The 21,375-nt window shown below is 44.5% G+C and overlaps 1 protein-coding gene across 1 annotated transcript in view; it reads left to right on the top strand.

Moving 5' to 3' along the window:
- The window catches only part of LOC121561716 (transient receptor potential cation channel subfamily M member 1-like), a gene marked incomplete at its 3' end in the record, with an annotated part of 174,244 nt that extends 155,334 nt beyond the window's left edge, over positions 1-18,910 (top strand). The window contains exons 26-28 of the mRNA XM_045216751.1: positions 7,727-7,859; positions 8,088-9,516; positions 18,722-18,910. Coding sequence (XP_045072686.1) covers positions 7,727-7,859; positions 8,088-9,516; positions 18,722-18,910 — 1,751 coding nt within the window. The remainder of the gene's footprint in view (positions 1-7,726; positions 7,860-8,087; positions 9,517-18,721) is intronic.
- Positions 18,911-21,375: the final 2,465 nt, after the last annotated feature.

The following is a 21,375-nucleotide window of genomic DNA, read 5'->3' as shown; positions in this document are numbered from 1 at the left end:
CGATCCATCATTGCTGTTCATAGTGGAGGTGGATGCGTCCGAGGTAGGGGTAGGCACTGTCCTATCCCAACGCTCGGGCATGCCACCCAAGCTCCGCCCCTGTGACTTCTTCTCTAAGAAGCTCAGCCCGGCGGAGCAGAACTATGACGTTGGTGATCGGGAGCTGTTGGCTGTTGTCAGAGCCCTGACAGCGTGGAGGCACTGGCTCGAGTACATCCGGGCAGGGAGGAGGCTGAACCCTCGCCAGGCCAGGTGGGCCTTGTTCGTCACCTGGTTTGATTTCACGTTGTCCTACATACCAGGCACGAAGAAGGTGAAGGCAGATGTACTGTCACGGCTGTACGACCCAAAGGAGAGGCCCATTGACAACTCCCCCATACTCCGGGCCTCCTGCATTGTGGCGCCGGTGGTGTGGGCGGTGGACGCGGACATAGAGCAGGCGTTACGCATAGAGCCATCTCCACCTCAGTGCCCCGCTGGGCTTCGGTGTGATCCGTCTAGTGTCCGTGATCGTCTTATCTTTTGGGCACACACATCCTCCTCCTCTGGTCACCCAGGCATCGGCCGTACAGTGCGCTGCCTGACTGGGAAGTACTGGTGGCCTACCTTGGCTAAGGACGTGAGGGTGTATGTCTCCTCCTGCTCGGTGTGCGCCCAGAGTAAGGCACCTAGGCACCTACCAGCGGGTAAATTACATCCCTTACCAGTTCCACAACGGCCATGGTCCCACTTTCCTAACTGACCTTCCCCTCTCTCAAGGTAACACCACCATCCTGGTCGTTGTGGACTGCTTCTTTATAGCCTGCCGCCTCCTTCCTCTGCCCGGTCTCCCCACGGCCCTGCAAACTGCAGAAGCCCTGTTTACTCACATCTTCTGGCACTACGGGATGGTCCTAAAGCATGCTTTTTGTATCATAATGCAATGATAAAACTGGGGTGAGGGGGTAAAAATAAAATTTTAGAATGTGAGGGGGTCATGTCCCCCCGTCCCCAGTGTTGCATCCCTGGTCATGCTTGAAATGTTTATACATGTGTAATTAGCCAATACATGTGTTATTATACTGTATTATAGTGTTGTTACAATGTATCTTTGTGTTACAATTACTGGCACTTTATAGGAAACCGCTACTGCAGGATCTGTTGTGTGCTGTGCTGTTAGGGTGTTGTTCTGTTAGGGTGCTGTTCTGTTAGGGTGCTGTTCTGTTAGGGTGCTGTGCTGTTAGGGTGTTGTTCTGTTAGTTTCCCATCTCATGCTCTTAGAGTTGGAGTCTGTCCATTTGGTATCTCCAAGGATACTATGTGACCTAAGATGTTGGTTGTATTTTGTAGTCTCAAACTGCTAAAATACTACAAATAGTCGGCGCGGTTCGTCACGGCGTTACTTCCCGGAACTGTAAATAGTGTGTATTGGTTGTTTACGTACTGTAGCCTTTGTGTTATTAGCCTGGTAGCCCAATGCTATGCTATTTACTGCACTTTATATGCCTTTTATACAATATTTACTCTTATTTACAGTTGAAGTCGGAAGTTTACATACACCTTAGCCAAATACATCTAAACTCAGTTTTTCACAATTCCTGACATTTAATCCTAGTAAAGATCCCCTGTCTTAGGTCAGTTAGGATCACCACTTGATTTTAAGAATGTGAAATGTCAGAATAATAGTAGAGAGAATGATTTATTTCAGCTTTTGTTTCTTTCATCAAATTCCCAGTAGGTCAGAAGTTTAAATACAGTCAATTAGTATTTGGTAGCATTGCCTTTAAATTGTTTAACTTGGGTCAAACATTTCGGGTAGCCTTCCACAAGCTTCCCACAATAAGTTGGGTGAATTTTGGCCCATTCCTCCTGACAGAGCTGGTGTAACTGAGTCAGGTTTGTAGGCCTCCTTGCTCGCACACGCTTTTACAGTTCTGCCCACACATTTTCTATAGGATTGAGGTCAGGGCTTTGTGATGGCCACTCCAATATCTTAACTTTGTTGTCCTTAAGCCATTTTGGCACAACTTTGGAAGTATACTTGGGGTCATTGTCCATTTGGAAGACCCATTTGCAACCAAGCTTTAACTTCCTGACTGATGTCTTGAGATGTTGCTTCAATATATCCACATAATTTTCCTTCCTCATGATGCCATCTATTTTGTGAAGAGCACCAGCCCCTCCTGCAGCAAAGCACCCCAACAGCATGATGCTGACACCCCCATGCTTCTCGGTTGGGATGGTGTTCTTCGGCTTGCAAGTGACAACCCTTTTCCTCCAAACGTAACGATGGTCATTATGGCCAAACAGTTATATTTTTGTTTCATCAGACCAAAAGACATTTCTCCAAAAAGTATGATCTTTGTTCCCATGTGCAGTTGCAAACCGTAGTTTGGCTTTATTATGGCGGTTTTGCAGCAGTGGCTTCTTCCTTGCTGAGCGGCCTTTCAGGTTATGTCGATATAGGACTCGTTTTACTGTGGATATAGATACTTTTGTACCTTTTTCCTCCAGCATCTTCACAAGGTCCTTTGCTGTTGTTCTGGGATTGATTTGCACTTTTCGCACCAAAGTACGTTTATCTCTAGGAGACAGAACGCATCTCCTTCCTGAGCGGTATGACGGCTGCGTGGTCCGATGGTGTTTATACTTGCGTACTATTGTTTGTACAGATGAACGTGGCACCTTCAGGCATTTGGAAATTGCTCCCAAGGATGAACCAGACTTGTGGAGGTCTACAATTTTAATTCTGAGGTCTTGGATGATTTCTTTTCATTTTCCCATTATGTCAAGCAAAGAGGCACTGAGTTTGAAGGTAGGCCTTGAAATACATCCATAGGTACACCTCCAATTGACTCAAATTATGTCAATTAGTATATCAGAAGCTTCTAAAGCCATGACATCATTTTCTGGAATTTTCCAAGCTGTTTAAAGGCAAAGTCCACTTAGTGTTTGTAAACATCTGACCCACTGGAATTGTGATACAGTGAATTATGAGTGAAATAATCTGTCTGTAAACAATTGTTGGAAAAATTACTTGTGTCATGCACAAAGTAGATGTCCTAACCGACTTGACAAAACTATAGTTTGTTAACAAGAATTTTGTGGAGTGGTTGAAAAACGAGTTTTAATGTCTCCAACCTAAGTGTATGTAAACTTCCGACTTCAACTGTATCTACTGGTTACTGCTAATATTGCACTGCTAATTCCATTGCTAATGAAGCTATCTTTATCCACAATTATACTATGCTAATTAGCTTATTAGCCATTTACCATTGCTGCAATGTTCCATTGCACTGCTCCTGCTAGCACCTTATGTACATCACTGCTAATACATTAGCATAGTAGCACACATTGCCATTGTATAGTAATAACTAATTACATCCTGTGTTTCTTTCTGTTTCTTATCCAAAGAAACCACTATCACTATCCTTTCCACCATTATCAAACCTAGTTCAATTCAATGCCGTGTGTTTGCTTGTGGCAAAACATTAGTGATGTGAGTCTCCTGCTGCGTCATTGTCCCTCTGACCGGGGACCAGGGGCGATTGTCTCTAGTTTAAACCGGCACTTATCAAAGTTCACCGACCACCAGGTGGCGTTCTTTTTCAACTAGACTAAACTAAACTATAACGATTGGAAGAGAAAGACAGAGGACTCAGTGAGTTAAACTGAATTAAACTAAGCTAGAACAACTGGAAGAGAAGCCAGAGGACTTTGTGAGGTAAATGAACAAAACAAAACTTAGCTAGAACAACTGGATGAGAAGTCACTAAAGCAACGTCACCAAACAGAAGGATATAAGGGTGGCCAACCGGTTTCATGACTTATGGTGGCTGAGGTGCAGGAGGAGTTTGGATAGAAGGGTGGACAACCGGTTTCATGACGTATCGTTGCTGTGGTGCAGGAGGAGTTTGGATAGAAGGGTAGCTAACCGTGGACACCTGCTCGTCAATCATGTCATTCCAAAATCATGGGCATTAATATGGAGTTGGTCCCCCCTTTGCTGCTATAACAGCCTCCAATCTTCTGGTAAGGCTTCCACTAGATGTTGGAGCATTGCTGAGGGGACTTGCTTCCATTCAGACAAAAGGTCATTAGTTAGGTCGGGTATTGATGTTGGAAGATTAGGCCCGCAGTCGGCGTTCCAATTCATCCCAAAGGTGTTCGATGGTGTTGAGGTCAGGGCTCTGTGCAGGTCAGTCAAGTTCTTCCACACCGATCTCGACAAACCATTTCTGTATGGACCTCGCTTTGTGCACTGGGGCACTGTCATGCTGAAACAGGAAAGGGCCTTCCCCAAACTGCTGCCAAAGTTGGAAGCACAGAATCCTCTAGAATGTCATTGTTTGCTGTAGCATTAAAATGTCCCTTCACTGGAACTAAGGGGCCTAGCCCAAACCATGAAAAACAGCCCCAGACCATTATTCCTCCTCCGCCAAACTTTACAGTTGGCACTATGCATTGGGGTAGGTAGAGCTCTCCTGGCATCCGCCAAACCCAGATTTGTCTGTCGGACTGCCAGATAGTGAAGCGTGATTCATCACTCCAGAGAACAGAGTCCAATGGTGGTGAGCTTTACACCACTCCAGCCAACGCTTGGCATTGCGTATGGTGATCTTAGGCTTGTGTGCGGCTGCTCGGACATGGAAACCCATTTCATGAAGCTCCGGACTAACAGTTCTTGTGCTGAGGTTGCTTCCAGAAGCAGTTTGGAACTCGGTGGTGAATGTTGCAACCGAGGAGATGTTTACGCGCTACGTCCCGTTCTGTGAGCTTGTGTGGCCTACCACTTTGCGGCTGAGCCGTTGTTGATCCTAGACGTTTCCAATTCACAATAACAGCACTTACAGTTGACCAGGGCAGCTCTAGCAGGGCAGAAATTTGACGAACTGAATTGTTGGAAAGGTGGCATCCTATGACGGTGCCACGTTGAAAGTCACTGAGCTCTTCAGTATGGCCATTCTACTGCCAATGTTTCTCTATGGAGATTGCATGGCTGTGTACTCGATTTTATAAACCTGTCAGCAATGGGTGTGGCTGAAATAGCCGAATCCACTAATTTGAAGGGGTGTCCACATACTTTTGTATACAGTATATAGTGTAGTTTAGTGCCTAAAATAAGGGGATAAATACAAAAATATTGAAATAGTTTCCTGATCTTTCTTATACAGTGAGGGAAAAAAGTATTTGATCCCCTGCTGATTTTGTACGTTTGCCCACTGACAAAGAAATGATCAGTCTATATTTTTAATAATGGTAGGTTTATTTGAACAGTGAGAGACAGAATAACAACAAAAAAATCCAGAAAAACGCATGTCAAAAATGTTATAAATTGATTTGCATTTTAATGAGGGAAATAAGTATTTGACCCCCTCTCAATCAGAAAGATTTCTGGCTCCCAGGTGTCTTTTATACAGGTAACGAGCTGAGATTAGGAGCACACTCTTAAAGGGAGTGCTCCTAATCTCAGCTTGTTACCTGTATAAAAGACACCTGTCCACAGAAGCAATCAATCAATCAGATTCCAAACTCTCCACCATGGCCAAGACCAAAGAGCTCTCCAAGGATGTCAGGGACAAGATTGTAGACCTACACAAGGCTGGAATGGGCTACAAGACCATCGGCAAGCAGCTTGGTGAGAAGGTGACAACAGTTGGTGCGATTATTCGCAAATGGAAGAAACACAAAAGAACTGTCAATCTCCCTCGGCCTGGGGCTCCATGCAAGATCTCACCTCGTGGAGTTGCAATGATCATGAGAACGGTGAGGAATCAGCCCAGAACTACATGGGAGGATCTTGTCAATGATCTCAAGGCAGCTGGGACCATAGTCACCAAGAAAACAATAGGTAACACACTACGACGTGAAGGACTGAAATCCTGCAGCGCCCGCAAGGTCCCCCTGCTCAAGAAAGCACATATACAGGGCCGTCTGAAGTTTGCCAATGAACATCTGAAAGATACAGAGGAGAACTGGGTGAAAGTGTTGTGGTCAGATGAGACCAAAATCGAGCTCTTTGGCATCAACTCAACTCGACGTGTTTGGAGGAGGAGGAATGCTGCCTATGACCCCAAGAACACCATCCCCACCGTCAAACATGGTGGTGGAAACATTATGCTTTGGGGGTGTTTTTCTGCTAAGGGGACAGGACAACTTCACCGCATCAAAGGGACAATGGACGGGGCCATGTTCCTCAGCCAGGGCATTGAAAATGGGTCGTGGATGGTTATTCTGTAAAATTCCAAATCTGTAGCTCAGCTGGTAGAGCACAGCGCTTGCAACACAAAGGTAGTGGGTTCGATCCCCGGGACCACCCATACACAAGAAAAAAAATTATGCACGCATGACTGTAAGTTGCTTTGGATAAAAGCGTCTGCTAAATGGCATATTATTATTATTATTATTCCAGCATGACAATGTCCCAAAACACACGGCCAAGGCAACAAAGGAGTGGCTCAAGAAGAAGCACATTAAGGTCCTGGAGTGGCCTAGCCAGTCTCCAGACCTTAATCCCATAGAAAATCTGTGGAGGGAGCTGAAGGTTCGAGTTGCCAAACGTCAGCCTTGAAACCTTAATGACTTGGAGAAGATCTGCAAAGAGGAGTGGAACAAAATCCCTCCTGAGATGTGTGCAAACCTGGTGGCCAACTACAAGAAACGTCTGACCTCTGTGATTGCCAACAAGGGTTTTGCCACCAAGTACTAAATCATGTTTTGCAGAGGGGTCAAATACTTATTTCCCTCATTAAAATGTAAATCAATTTATAACATTTTTGACAAGCGTTTTTCTGGATTTTTGTTGTTGTTATTCTGTCTCTCACTGTTCAAATAAACCTACCATTAAAATTATAGACTGATCATGTGTCACGAATTCTGCCGAGACTGCTCCTCCTCCTTGCTCGGGCAGGCTTCAGCGTTCGTCGTCCCCGGAGTACTAGCTGCCACCGTTGAATGTTTCGATGTTCGTTTGGTTGGGTCTGTCTGTTACACCTGTGTCTGTTTGGGTCTGATTATGTGCCCTATAAGTTTCCTGTGTTGTTTTCGTTAGTTTGTGTGTTATTGTCCGCCTGTCCGTTGGTGTCCCCTGTGCTGTACTCTGGACTTAGTTTATTGTGACGCACTGTGTTGCGTTGTCGCTCGCCTCCTTGTTTTGAGGTCCTTTATTTTGTATTGTTTTTACAGTTAGTAAAGTCTTGTTTGACTCAGCCTATGCGTCCTGCGTCTGATTCCTCAACCGCATCCACATCACCACTGACATCATGTCTTTACGTACAAAATCAGCAGGAGATCACATTTTTTTTCCCTCACTGTATCTCTCAGGTACAGGAAAGACACTTCAGAACAAACTTCCTTAAGCTTTTTTGGGGGATTATCTGTTGTTCCATGTAGTGAATCTGTTATTCAATGTGTTTGTATGGGCTAATAGCAGTAATGCCAAATTCAATGTTTCATCCAATAATTTTTTTACATATTCTTTGGCTACCTTAAGGGGTCTTAAAATTCCAAATCAAATAGCTAAATAATCCTCGGTATGACCATCTTAAAACAACCCCCGGCATAGACAGGGCTTAGACTCCAGAGGGTTATTAACAGTCACATAGACAGGGCTTAGACTCCAGAGGGTTATTAACAGTCAGTTGTCTGTACAAGCACTCCACTTCCACTGACTAGAGCATAGATGTCCTGTCTCCATGTTAGTTTTTAGAAACGTACCTGATAGAGATATCCTGCTGTCTCCCTCCAGTGCTACGGCTGAACCCTGAGGAGCTGAAGGCTCTATTTGAGTTTGAGGAGCAGTGTGTGGAGGAGTATTTCAGAGAGAAGGAGGACGAGCACCATTCATCCAGCGACCAGAGGATCAAGGTCACATCAGAACGGTAAGACAATCCCACCCAATCACAATGCTCACTGCAAAACACTTCCACCCAATTACAACGTCTGCTGAAGATGGCACAGATGGTTCATTAAATTAAAATGACCATGACCAAAAGTGTTGTCGAATCTGGTATTTTATAAGTGTGAAGTATCAGTTCCTGAAGCTACTGATGTTGTTGTTCTAGGAGCTTGTCTAATATGAACCTTCTGTCTCTCCTTCCTCCCCCCAGGGTGGAGAACATGTCCATGCGTCTGGAGGAGGTGAATGAGAGGGAGAACACCATGAAGGCGTCCCTGCAGACGGTGGACCTTCGCCTGGCTCAGCTGGAAGACATCCACAGCCGCATGGTGAACGCCCTAGAGAAGCTGGCTGGGGTCGACCAGTCAGAGCTGAAACGCTCCCACTCCACACACTCGTCCCACTGCGACCCGTCCTCCCTGCTCCGAGCCAGCTCCATCAACAGCGTTGACGGCTACAGCATGTACCGCTTCCAGATGGACGTGGACGAGCAGTCTCAGAGGGAGACGGAGAGAAAAGCTCCGCTTGGCCCTGAGAGGCAGGGCAGCGTACAGTCTTGTTTAGGGTCTGAAAGAAAGGGCGGTGTAAGCAGCACATCCAACCTGTCTGTAGGTCCGGAGCGACAGGGCAGTCTACAGAAAGCATCTAGCGCATCTACCCTGACTGTAGGCCGGGAGCGACATGGCAACCTACAAGCCAGGGCCGCCAAGGACTACGGCCTGCCGTTAGACATGGACAGAGCAGACAGGACACGGCCCAGCTCCTGTGTGGACATCCTGATATCCCCATGTGAACAAAGGGCTGAAGGGGAGACAGGTGGAGGTGAGACCGTGACTGACATACCTAAAGACAAAGTACCAGACCCTACAGATCCACTGGATGCTGCATTAGCTAAAGCAGGTCTACCAAGAGAGAAGACCAAACTGGAGAAGTCTAAATCTGTTAAATGCTATCCCAGCGACCTTGTAGATAACTGCACTACCTCTAGGGCCAGGGCTAAGAGCACTATTCTCTACGACCAAGCTGCTGCCAATTGCGAGGCCCTCTGGGTTGCAGACTTCAATCCTAAACAGGAAGCCCCAGACACTAGAGATCTGCTGGATACTGCATTAGCTAAAGATGGTCTCCCAAGAGAGAAGCCCAAGCTGGTGGCTACCATGTCCTCCCCATTGGAGAAGTTAATCCATGCTATACCATGCTACCACACCAAATCTCTGGTTATCCCTCGATCCGCTAGGACCAGGGCTAAAAGCACCATCTCACCAACCACAGCAGAGGATGACAGCAAGGCCCTCCGGACTGCAGACTACAGATCTGTGATGGACCAGGTGGCCAATGCTCCAGGCCAGTTGGCAGCCTGCTGGGAGTACAAGGTCCACCACAGCCACATCGGACAACAGCCTCGTGGCCAGCTGCTACCTGACACGCAGAGTGTCTCTGAACCTGGGCCTGAACAACAGGAGTCTGACATGGTTCCTCTGATTCCACCAGCCGAAGAGACTGAACTGCTTAAACCACCTTCTGACATGGTTCCACAGGAGGCTTTGCTGGTTATACCAGAGGCTTTGCTAGTTCCTCCAGACATGAAGTTGCCCCCAACCCCTCCTCTGACTGAGTTGGATCCTCAGAAGACTGAGAAAGTTCCACGAGTTCTTCCACTGTGTCCTCCAACTATAGAAACATACCTGGTTCTTCCAACCATAGAAACACACCTGTTACCTCCAACCATAGAGATTGAACTAGTTATTCCAGGTATAGAGACTGAACTAGTTGTTCCGGCTCTAGAGACTGAACTAGTTGTTCCAGCTATAGATACTGAACTAGTTCCTCCAGCTATAAAGACTGAACTAGTTCCTCCAGCTATAGAGACTGAACTAGTTCCTCCAGCTATAGAGACTGAACTAGTTCCTCCAGCTATAGAGACTGAACTAGTTGTTCTAGCTATAGAGACTGAACTAGTTACTCCAGCTATAGAGACTGAGCTAGTTATTCCAGCTATAGAGACTGAACTAGTTGTTCCAGCTATAGAGACTGAACTAGTTATTCCAGCTATAGAGACTGAACTAGTTCCTCCAGCTATAGAGACTGAACTAGTTCCTCCAGCTATAGAGACTGAACTAGTTGTTCCAGCTATAGAGACTGAACTAGTTATTCCAGCTATAGAGACTGAACTAGTTATTCCAGCTATAGATACTGAACTAGTTCATCCAGCTATAGAGACTGAACTAGTTCCTCCAGCTATAGAGACTAAACTACTTATTCCAACCATAGAGACTGAACTACTTATTCCAACCATAGACTAAACTAGTTATTTAAACTGTAGAGACTTAACTAGTTATTCCAACCATACACACTGAACTAGTTATTCCAGCTATAGAGACTGAACTCCTTTTTAAAACCATAGAGCCTGAACTAGATATTATAGCCATAGAGACTGAACTAGTTCCTCCAACCACAGAGAATGAATTAGTTATTAAAACCATGGAGACTGAACTAGTTATTTCCAAATATAGAGACTGAACTAGTTAATCCAACCATAGTGACTGAACAAGTTCCTCCAACCATACAAACTGAACTAGTTAATCCAACCATACACACTAAACTAGTTATTCCAGCTATAGAGACTGAACTAGTTATTCCAACCATAGAGACCTAACTAATTAATCCATCTGTAGTGACTAAAGTATTATTTCAACAATAGACACTGAACTAGTTATTCCAGCTATTGATATGTAACTAGTTATACCACCCATAGAGACCGAACTAGTTTTTCCAACCATAGAGACTGAACTACTTATTCCAAACATAGGGTGGCACACAATTGGCCCAGCGTCGTCCAGGTTTGGCCGGTGTAGGCCGGCATTGGAAATAAGAATTTGTTCTTAACTGACTTGCCTAGTTAAATAAAGGTAAAATAAAAAATAAAATAAAAAATAGACTGAACTACTTCCTGCAACCAAAGAGACTGAGCTAGTTATTCCAACTATAGAGACTGAGCTAGTTATTCCAACTATAGAGACTGAGCTAGTTATTCCAGCTATAGAGACTGAACTAGTTATTCCAACTATAGAGACTGAACTAGTTATTCCAACTATAGAGACTGAGCTAGTTATTCCAACTATAGAGACTGAGCTAGTTATTCCAACTATAGAGACTGAGCTAGTTGTTCCAGCTATAGAGACTGAACTAGTTATTCCAGCTATAGAGACTGAACTAGTTATTCCAACTATAGAGACTGAGCTAGTTATTCCAACTATAGAGACTGAGCTAGTTATTCCAACTATAGAGACTGAGCTAGTTATTCCAACTATAGAGACTGAGCTAGTTATTCCAACTATAGAGACTGAGCTAGTTATTCCAACTATAGAGACTGAGCTAGTTATTCCAACTATAGAGACGGAACTTATTCCTCCAATCATACAGACTGAACTGATTATTCCAACCATAGAGATTTAACTAATTATTCCAGACATAGAGACTGAGATAGTTATTCCAGCTATACAGACTGAACTAGTTATTCCAAGTATAGAGACTGAACTATTATTCCAACCGTAGAGACTGAAACATTTATTCCAACCATAGAGACTGAACTAGTTATTCCAACAATATACACTGAACTAGTTCCTTAAACAACAGAGACTGAAGTAGTTATTACAACCATAGAGACTGAACTTATTTTTCAAGCTATAGTGACTGAACTACTTATTCCATCCATAGCAATTGAACTAGTTATTCCAAACAGAGACTGAACTAGTTATTCCAACAATAGACAAATAATTAGTTCATCCTACAATAGAGACTGAACAAGTCATTCACAGCAAAGAAACTGAACTAGTTATTCCAGCTTTAGACTGAACTAAATATTCCAGCCATAGAGTCTGAGCTAGTTATTCCATTATACAGACTAAACTACTTATTTTATCCATGGAGACTTAACTAGTTATTCCAGCTATATAGACTGAACTACATATTCCAACAATAGAGCCTGATTTAGTTATTCCAAACTTATACTGAACTATTTCTTCCAACCATATAGACTGAACTAGTTATTCCAACCATATAGACTGAACTAGTTCCTCCAGCTATAGAAACTGAACTAGTTATTCCAGTTAAAGAGACTGAACTAATTATTGCAACCATAGAGACTGAACTAGTTTTTCCAGCTATAGTGACTGAATTACTTTTTTCCAACCATAGCACTTTAACTACTTATTCCAACCATATGGACTGAAATAATTTGTCCAGCCATACAGACTGATCTAGTTATTCCAGCCATACATACTGATCTAGTTATTCCAACAATAGAGCCTGATTTAGTTATTCCAAACTTATACTGAACTAATTTTTCCAACCATATAGACTGAACTAGTTCCTCCAACCATAGAAACTGAACTAGTTATTCCAGTTAAAGAGACTGAACTAGTTATTGCAACCAGAGACTGAGCTAGATATTCCAACCATAGAGACTGAACTAGTTCCTCCAATCATAGAGAATTAACTAGTTATTCCAACCAAAGAGACTGAAAGTTATTCCAACCATAGGATCTGAACTAGTTAATCCAGCCAAAGAGACCTAAATAGTTATTCCAACCATACAGAATTGACACACATACTGAACTATTTTGTCGAACCATGGAGATTGAACTAGTAATTCCATTCAATAGAGACTGAACTAGTTACTCCAGCTATAGAGACTGAACTAGTTCCTCCAGCTATAGAGACTGAACTAGTTCCTCCAGCTATAGAGACTGAACTAGTTCCTCCAGCTATAGAGACTGAACTAGTTTTCCAGCTATAGAGACTGAACCAGTTCCTCCAGCTATAGAGACTGAACTAGTTCCTCCAGCTATAGAGACTGAACTAGTTTTCCAGCTATAGAGACTGAACTAGTTCCTCCAGCTATAGAGACTGAACTAGTTTTCCAGCTATAGAGACTGAACTAGTTCTTCCAACAATAGAGACTGAAATAGTTATTCCAACCAACGAGAAAGAATGCACTAGTTATTCCAACCAACGAGAAAGAATGCACTAATTATTCCAACCATAGAGATGAACTCCTTATTCAAACAATAAAGACTGAACTAGTTATTCCAGCTATAGAGACTGAACTAATTATACCAATCACATAGTCTGAACTAGTTCCTCCAGCTATAGAGACTGAACTAGTTCCTCCAGCTATAGATACTGAACTAGTTCATCCAGCTATAGAGACTGAACTAGTTCCTCCAGCTATAGAGACTGAACTAGTTCCTCCAGCCATAGAGACTGAACTAGTTACTCCAGCTATAGAGACTGAACTAGTTCCTTCAGCTATAGAGACTGAACTAGTTCCTCCAGCCATAGAGACTGAACTAGTTATTCCAGCTATAGAGACTGAACTAGTTATTCCAGCCATAGAGACTGAACTAGTTCTTCCAGCCATAGAGACTGAACTAGTTCCTCCAGCCACAGAGACTGAACTAGTTATTCCAGCTATAGAGACTGAACTAGTTATTCCAGCTATAGAGACTGAACTAGTTCTTCCAACAATAGAGACTGAACTAGTTATTCCAACCAACGAAAAGAATGCACTAGTTATTCCAACCAGCGAGAAAGAATGCACTAGTTATTCCAACCATAGAGACTGAACTCCTTATTCAAACAATAGAGACTGAACTAGTTATTCCAGCTATAGAGACTGAACTAATTATACCAATCACATAGTCTGAACTAGTTCCTCCAGCTATAGAGACTGAACTAGTTCCTCCAGCTATAGAGACTGAACTAGTTTTCCAGCTATAGAGACTGAACTAGTTCCTCCAGTTATAGAGACTGAACTAGTTCCTCCAGCTATAGAGACTGAACTAGTTCCTCCAGCTATACAGACTGAACTAGTTCCTCCAGCTATAGAGACTGAACTAGTTTTTCCAGCTATAGAGACTGAACTAGTTCCTCCAGCTATAGAGACTGAACTAGTTACTCCAGCTATAGAGACTGAACTAGTTTTCCAGCTATAGAGACTGAACTAGATCCTCCAGCTATAGAGACTGAACTAGTTATTCCAGCTATAGAGACTGAACTAGTTCCTCCAGCTATAGAGACTGAACTAGTTATTCCAGCTATAGAGACTGAGCTAGTTATTCCAACTATAGAGACTGAACTAGTTATTCCAGCTATAGAGACTGAACTAGTTCCTCCAGCTATAGAGACTGAACTAGTTCTTCCAGCTATAGAGACTGAACTAGTTCCTCCAGCTATAGAGACTGAACTAGTTTTCCAGCTATAGAGACTGAACCAGTTCCTCCAGCTATAGAGACTGAACTAGTTCCTCCAGCTATAGAGACTGAACTAGTTTTCCAGCTATAGAGACTGAACTAGTTCCTCCAGCTATAGAGACTGAACTAGTTTTCCAGCTATAGAGACTGAACTAGTTCTTCCAACAATAGAGACTGAAATAGTTATTCCAACCAACGAGAAAGAATGCACGAGTTATTCCAACCAACGAGAAAGAATGCACTAATTATTCCAACCATAGAGATGAACTCCTTATTCAAACAATAAAGACTGAACTAGTTATTCCAGCTATAGAGACTGAACTAATTATACCAATCACATAGTCTGAACTAGTTCCTCCAGCTATAGAGACTGAACTAGTTCCTCCAGCTATAGAGACTGAACTAGTTTTCCAGCTATAGAGACTGAACTAGTTTTCCAGCTATAGAGACTGAACTAGTTCCTCCAGCTATAGAGACTGAACTAGTTCCTCCAGCTATAGAGACTGAACTAGTTCCTCCAGCTATAGAGACTGAACTAGTTCCTCCAGCTATAGAGACTGAACTAGTTCCTCCAGCTATAGAGACTGAACTAGTTCCTCCAGCTATAGAGACTGAACTAGTTCTTCCAGCTATAGAGACTGAACTAGTTCCTCCAGCTATAGAGACTGAACTAGTTCCTCCAGCTATAGAGACTGAACTAGTTTTCCAGCTATAGAGACTGAACTCGTTCTTCCAACAATAGAGACTGAAATAGTTATTCCAACCAACGAGAAAGAATGCACTAGTTATTCCAACCAGCGAGAAAGAATGCACTAGTTATTCCAACCATAGAGATGAACTCCTTATTCAAACAATAAAGACTGAACTAGTTATTCCAGCTATAGAGACTGAACTAATTATACCAATCACATAGTCTGAACTAGTTCCTCCAGCTATAGAGACTGAACTAGTTCCTCCAGCTATAGAGACTGAACTAGTTTTCCAGCTATAGAGACTGAACTAGTTCCTCCAGTTATAGAGACTGAACTAGTTCCTCCAGCTATAGAGACTGAACTAGTTCCTCCAGCTATACAGACTGAACTAGTTCCTCCAGCTATAGAGACTGAACTAGTTTTCCAGCTATAGAGACTGAACTAGTTCCTCCAGTTATAGAGACTGAACTAGTTCCTCCAGCTATAGAGACTGAACTAGTTTTCCAGCTATAGAGACTGAACTAGATCCTCCAGCTATAGAGACTGAACTAGTTTTCCAGCTATAGAGACTGAACTAGTTCCTCCAGTTATAGAGACTGAACTAGTTCCTCCAGCTATAGAGACTGAACTAGTTTTCCAGCTATAGAGACTGAACTAGTTCCTCCAGCTATAGAGACTGAACTAGTTCCTCCAGCTATAGAGACTGAACTAGTTCCTCCAGCTATAGAGACTGAACTATTTTTCCAGCTATAGAGACTGAACTAGTTCCTCCAGTTATAGAGACTGAACTAGTTCCTCCAGCTATAGAGACTGAACTAGTTTTCCAGCTATAGAGACTGAACTAGTTCCTCCAGCTATAGAGACTGAACTAGTTCCTCCAGCTATAGAGACTGAACTAGTTTTCCAGCTATAGAGACTGAACTAGTTCCTCCAGTTATAGAGACTGAACTAGTTCCTCCAGCTATAGAGACTGAACTAGTTCCTCCAGTTATAGAGACTGAACTAGTTCCTCTAGCTATAGAGACTGAACTAGTTCCTCCAGCTATAGAGACTGAACTAGTTTTCCAGCTATAGAGACTGAACTAGTTCCTCCAGCTATAGAGACTGAACTAGTTCCTCCAGCTATAGAGACTGAACTAGTTCCTCCAGCTATAGAGACTGAACTAGTTCCTCCAGCTATAGAGACTGAACTAGTTCCTCCAGTTATAGAGACTGAACTAGTTTTCCAGCTATAGAGACTGAACTAGTTCCTCCAGCTATAGAGACTGAACTAGTTCCTCCAGCTATAGAGACTGAACTAGTTCCTCCAGCTATAGAGACTGAACTAGTTCCTCCAGCTATAGAGACTGAACTAGTTCCTCCAGCTATAGAGACTGAACTAGTTCCTCCAGCTATAGAGACTGAACTAGTTCCTCCAGCTATAGAGATTGAACTAGTTCCTCCAGTTATAGAGACTGAACTAGTTTTCCAGCTATAGAGACTGAACTAGTTTTCCAGCTATAGAGACTGAACTAGTTCCTCCAGCTATAGAGACTGAACTAGTTCTTCCAGCTATAGAGACTGAACTAGTTCCTCCAGCTATAGAGACTGAACTAGTTCCTCCAGCTATAGAGACTGAACTAGTTTTCCAGCTATAGAGACTGAACTAGTTTTCCAGCTATAGAGACTGAACTAGTTTTCCAGCTATAGAGACTGAACTAGTTTTCCAGCTATAGAGACTGAACTAGTTCCTTCAGCTATAGAGACTGAACTAGTTTTCCAGCTATAGAGACTGAACTAGTTCCTCCAGCTATAGAGACTGAACTAGTTCCTCCAGCTATAGAGACTGAACTAGTTTTCCAGCTATAGAGACTGAACTAGTTCCTCCAGCTATAGAGACTGAACTAGTTTTCCAGCTATAGAGACTGAACTAGTTCCTCCAGCTATAGAGACTGAACTAGTTCCTCCAGCTATAGAGACTGAACTAGTTTTCCAGCTATAGAGACTGAACTAGTTATTCCAGCTATAGAGACTGAACTAGTTATTCCAGCTATAGAGACTGAACTAGTTCTTCCAGCTATAGAGACTGAACTAGTTATTCCAGCTATAGAGACTGAACTGGTTATTCCAACGACTGAGACTGAACTAGTTCTTCCTACTATAGAGACTGAACTACTTTTTCCAACCAATGTAATGCAAATAGTCCGGTTAGCCATGATTAGCTGTTCAGGAGTCTTATGGCTTGGGGTTAGAAGCTGTTAAGAAGCCTTTTGGACCTAGACTTGGCACTCCGGTACCGCTTCCCATGCGTTAGCAGAGAGAACAGTCTATGATTAGGGTGGCTGGAGTCTTTGATCATTTTTAGGACTTTCCTCTGACACCGCCTGGTATAGAGGTCCTGGATGGCAGGAAGCTTGGCCCCAGTGATGTACTGGGCCGTACGCACTACCCTCTGTAGTACCTTGCGGTCGGAGGCCGAGCAGTTCCATACCAGGCGGTGATGCAACCAGTCAGGATGCTCTCGATGGTGCAGCTGTAGAACTTTTTGAGGATCTGAGGACCCATGCCAAATATTTTCAGTCTCCTGAGGGGGAATAGGCTTTGTCGTGCCCTCGTCACGACTGTCTTGGTGTATTTGGACCATGATAGTTTCTTGGTGATGTGGACACCAAGGAACTTGAAGCTCTCAACTTGTTCCACTACAGCTCCGACGATGAGAATGGGGGCGTGCTCAGTCCTCTTTTTTTCCCTCTAGTCCACAATCATCTCCTTTGTCTTGATCACGTTGAGGGAGAGGTTGTTATCCTGGCACCACACTGCCAGGTCTCTGACCTCCTCCCTATAGGCTGTCTCATCGTTGTCGGTGATCAGGCCTACCACTGTTGTTTCGTCGGCAAATTGAATGATGGTGTTGGTGTCGTGCCTGGCCATGCAGTCATGGGTGAACAGGGAGTACACGAGGGGACTGAGCACGCACCCCTGAAGGGCCCCCGTGTTGAGGATCAGTGTGGCAGATGTGTTGTTACCTACCCTTACCACCTGGGGGCGGCCCGTCAGGAAGTCGAGGATCCAGTTGCAGAGGGAGGTGTTTAGTCCCAGGGTCCTTAGCTTAGTGATGAGCTTTGAGGGCACTATGGTGTTGAATGCTGAGCTGTAGTCAATGAATAGCATTCTCACGTAGGTGTTCCTCTTGTCCAGGTGGGAAAGGGCAGTGTGGAGTGCAATTAGGATTTCATAATCTGTGGATCTGTTGGGGCGGTATGCAAATTGGAGTGGGTCTAGGGTATCCGGGATGATGCTGTTGATGTGAGCCATGACCTGCCTTTCAAAGCACTTCATGGCTACAGACTTGAGTGCTACGGGTCGGTGGTCATTTAGGCAGGTTATCTTAGTGTTCTTGGGCACAGGGACTATGGTGGTCTGCTTGAAACATGTTGATATTACAGACTCAGTCAAGGACATGTTGAAAATGTCAGTGAAGACTCTTGCCAGTTGGTCAGTGCATGCTCGGAGTACACGTCCTGGTAATCCGTCTGGCCCTGCGGCCTTGTGAATTTTGACCTGCTTAAAAGTCTTACTCACATCGGCTACAGAGAGCTTGATCACATAGTCATCCGGAACAGCTGATGCTCTCATGCATGATTCGGTGTTGCTTGCTTCGAAGCGAGCATAGAAGTGATTTAGCTCGTCTGGTAGGCTTGTGTCACTAGGTAGCTCGCGGCTGTGCTTCCCTTTGTAGTCTGTAATAGGTTTCAAGCCCTGCCACATCCGACGAGCGTCAGAGCCAGTGTAGTACGATTCAATCTTAGTCATCTATTGACTCTTTGCCTATTGATGGTTCGTCGGAGGGCATAGCAGGATTTCTTGTAAGCGTACGGGATAGAGTCCCACTCCTTGAAAGCGGCAGCTCTACCCTTTAGCTCAGTACGGCTGTTGCCTGTAATCGATGGCTTCTGGTTGGGGTAGTTATTCAGACTGAGGAGGACCAGACCCAGGTCCAGGAGGCTACTGGCCCAGAGAACAGTCCCAGACAAGGCTACCTGCTGATGGCTGAGAAGGAGAGGATGTTCCCTCACAGGTCTAAGAGCTGGAACGCCATCGACCGGAAGGTAAGAGCCTGGGATACATAATGGAGAAACCAAGAGCCGTTAGCAGACACAGAGTTATAGTTGGAGTGTGTAGCGTCTCCTCTGAGGAGATAAAGGAGGAGGAGGGGAAGAGAAAGGAAGAGAAGAGAGGAGAATAAGAGAGGAGGAGAAGAGAGAGGATGTAAGAAGAGAGAGGAGAAGAAGAGAGGAGGAGGAGAAGAGAGAGGAGGAGAAGAGAGGAGGAGAAGAGAGGAGGAGAAGAGAGAGGAGGAGAAGAGAGGAGGAGAAGAGAGAGGAGAAGAAGAGAGAGGAGGAGAAGAGAGAGGAGGAGAAGAGAGGAGGAGGAGAAGAGAGAGGAGGAGAAGAGAGGAGAAGAAGAGAGGAGGAGAAGAGAGAGGAGGAGAAGAGAGAGAGAATAGAGGAGGAGAATAGAGGAGGAGAAGAGAGGAGGAGAAGAGAGGAGGAGAAGAAGAGAGAGGAGGAGAAGAGAGGAGGAGAAGAGAGAGGAGAAGAAGAGAGAGGAGGAGAAGAGAGAGGAGGAGAAGAGAGGAGGAGAAGAGAGGAGGAGAAGAGAGAGGAGGAGAAGAGAGAGGAGGAGAAGAGAGGAGAAGAATAGAGAGGAGAAGAATAGAGAGGAGAAGAAGAGAGAGGAGGAGAAGAGAGGAGGAGAAGAGAGAGGAGGAGAAGAGAGGAGGAGAAGAGAGAGGAGGATAAGAGAGGAGGAGAAGAGAGGAGGAGAAGAGAGAGGAGGAGAAGAGAGAGGAGGAGAAGAATAGAGAGGAGGAGAAGAGAGAGGAGGAGAAGAGAGAGGATGAGAAGAGAGGAGGATAAGAGAGAGGAGGAGAAGAGAGAGGAGGAGAAGAGAGGAGGAGAAGAGAGAGTAGGAGAAGAGAGAGGATGAGAAGAGAGGAGGATAAGAGAGAGGAGGAGGAGAGAGGGGAGGAGAAGAGAGATGCCATGGCAACCAGCCACCACTGGACCACTGTCAAAAACTCCAGAACCATCCACCACTGGACTACTGTCAAACACTCCAGAACCATCCACCACTAGACACTGTCAAATACTCCAGAACCATCCACCACTGGACCACTGTAAAACACTCCAGAACCATCCACCACTGGACCACTGTCACGTACTCCAGATTCACAGCAGAACCAGCCACCACTGGACCAATGTCAAACAATCCAGAACCACCACATAACCATCCACCACTGGATCACTGTCAAATACCCCAGAACCATCCACCACTGGACAACTGTCAAATACTCCAGAACCACCATAGAACCATCCACCACCGGACCACATTCAAATACTCCAGATTCGAACACTCCAGAACCACCACAGAACTGCTGTTGAACACTTTTAGTCCCGGTCAAATATAAACAGTCCTACAAAAATGAAATAAAATGACCTAATCAATCTCTCAGAAGACATCATTTTTCCTATATAGTATTGTGGGGATGAAATATCAAAATGATGTCATTGTAATATCTACAAAATTGGAATAAAATAAATAATCTATTGCCATTTACTCCCCTTCCTTTGTGAAACTGCATCACCACACTCATAACTGCTTACCTTATGACCGGTACTAACTATTATCAACAATCTGAGCCCCTAAAACACAATCACTTAACTGACAGTTACCTAAAAGTATTGTTACCAAACCAGTTAGTCAGACTACTGAAACGCCTCACTATGTCTGGGTTCCTAGGTCAGCCGATCAGCACCAGACAGGACAGGTGTATCACGAGGCAGGTAGCTTACCTTCTCCAGGTTCTGACCTCTGACCGGCAACGTTGGCCATCTGGGTCGAGCAGTTCCAGTGTTTGGTCATTCAAATTGTTGGTATGTATTGTGGTACCGAGTATAGGCCAATATGTTACAGGCCCCAGGAATGAATTGACAGGAAAGATTTGGTTTATTTTACTGCATCAGCTTCAGGAGTCAATACAGTGTCATTTCATTGTATTCAATACTTCATAAAACAATTAACATAGCAGCCAGCTGGCTACATAGACTGACTGGCAGCCAGCTGGCTACATAGACAGACTGGCAGCCAGCTGGCTACATAGACAGACTGGCAGCCAGCTGGCTACATAGACAGACTGGCAGCCAGCTGGCTACATAGACAGACTGGCAGCCAGCTGGCTACATAGACAGACTGGCAGCCAGCTGGCTACATAGACAGACTGGCAGCCAGCTGGCTACATAGACAGACTGGCAGCCAGCTGGCTACATAGACAGACTGGCAGCCAGCTGGCTACATAGACAGACTGGCAGCCAGCTGGCTACATAGACAGACTGGCAGCCAGCTGGCTACATAGACAGACTGGCAGCCAGCTGGCTACATAGACAGACTGGCAGCCAGCTGGCTACATAGACAGACTGGCAGCCAGCTGGCTACATAGACAGACTGGCAGCCAGCTGGCTACATAGACAGACTGGCAGCCAGCTGGCTACATAGACAGACTGGCAGCCAGCTG

Source organism: Coregonus clupeaformis, unplaced genomic scaffold, assembly GCF_020615455.1.
Source record: "Coregonus clupeaformis isolate EN_2021a unplaced genomic scaffold, ASM2061545v1 scaf0788, whole genome shotgun sequence".
Taxonomy (NCBI): Eukaryota; Metazoa; Chordata; class Actinopteri; order Salmoniformes; family Salmonidae; genus Coregonus; species Coregonus clupeaformis.
Note: the sequence above shows the minus strand (reverse complement) of the source record. Positions and strands in the feature narration are given on the sequence as shown.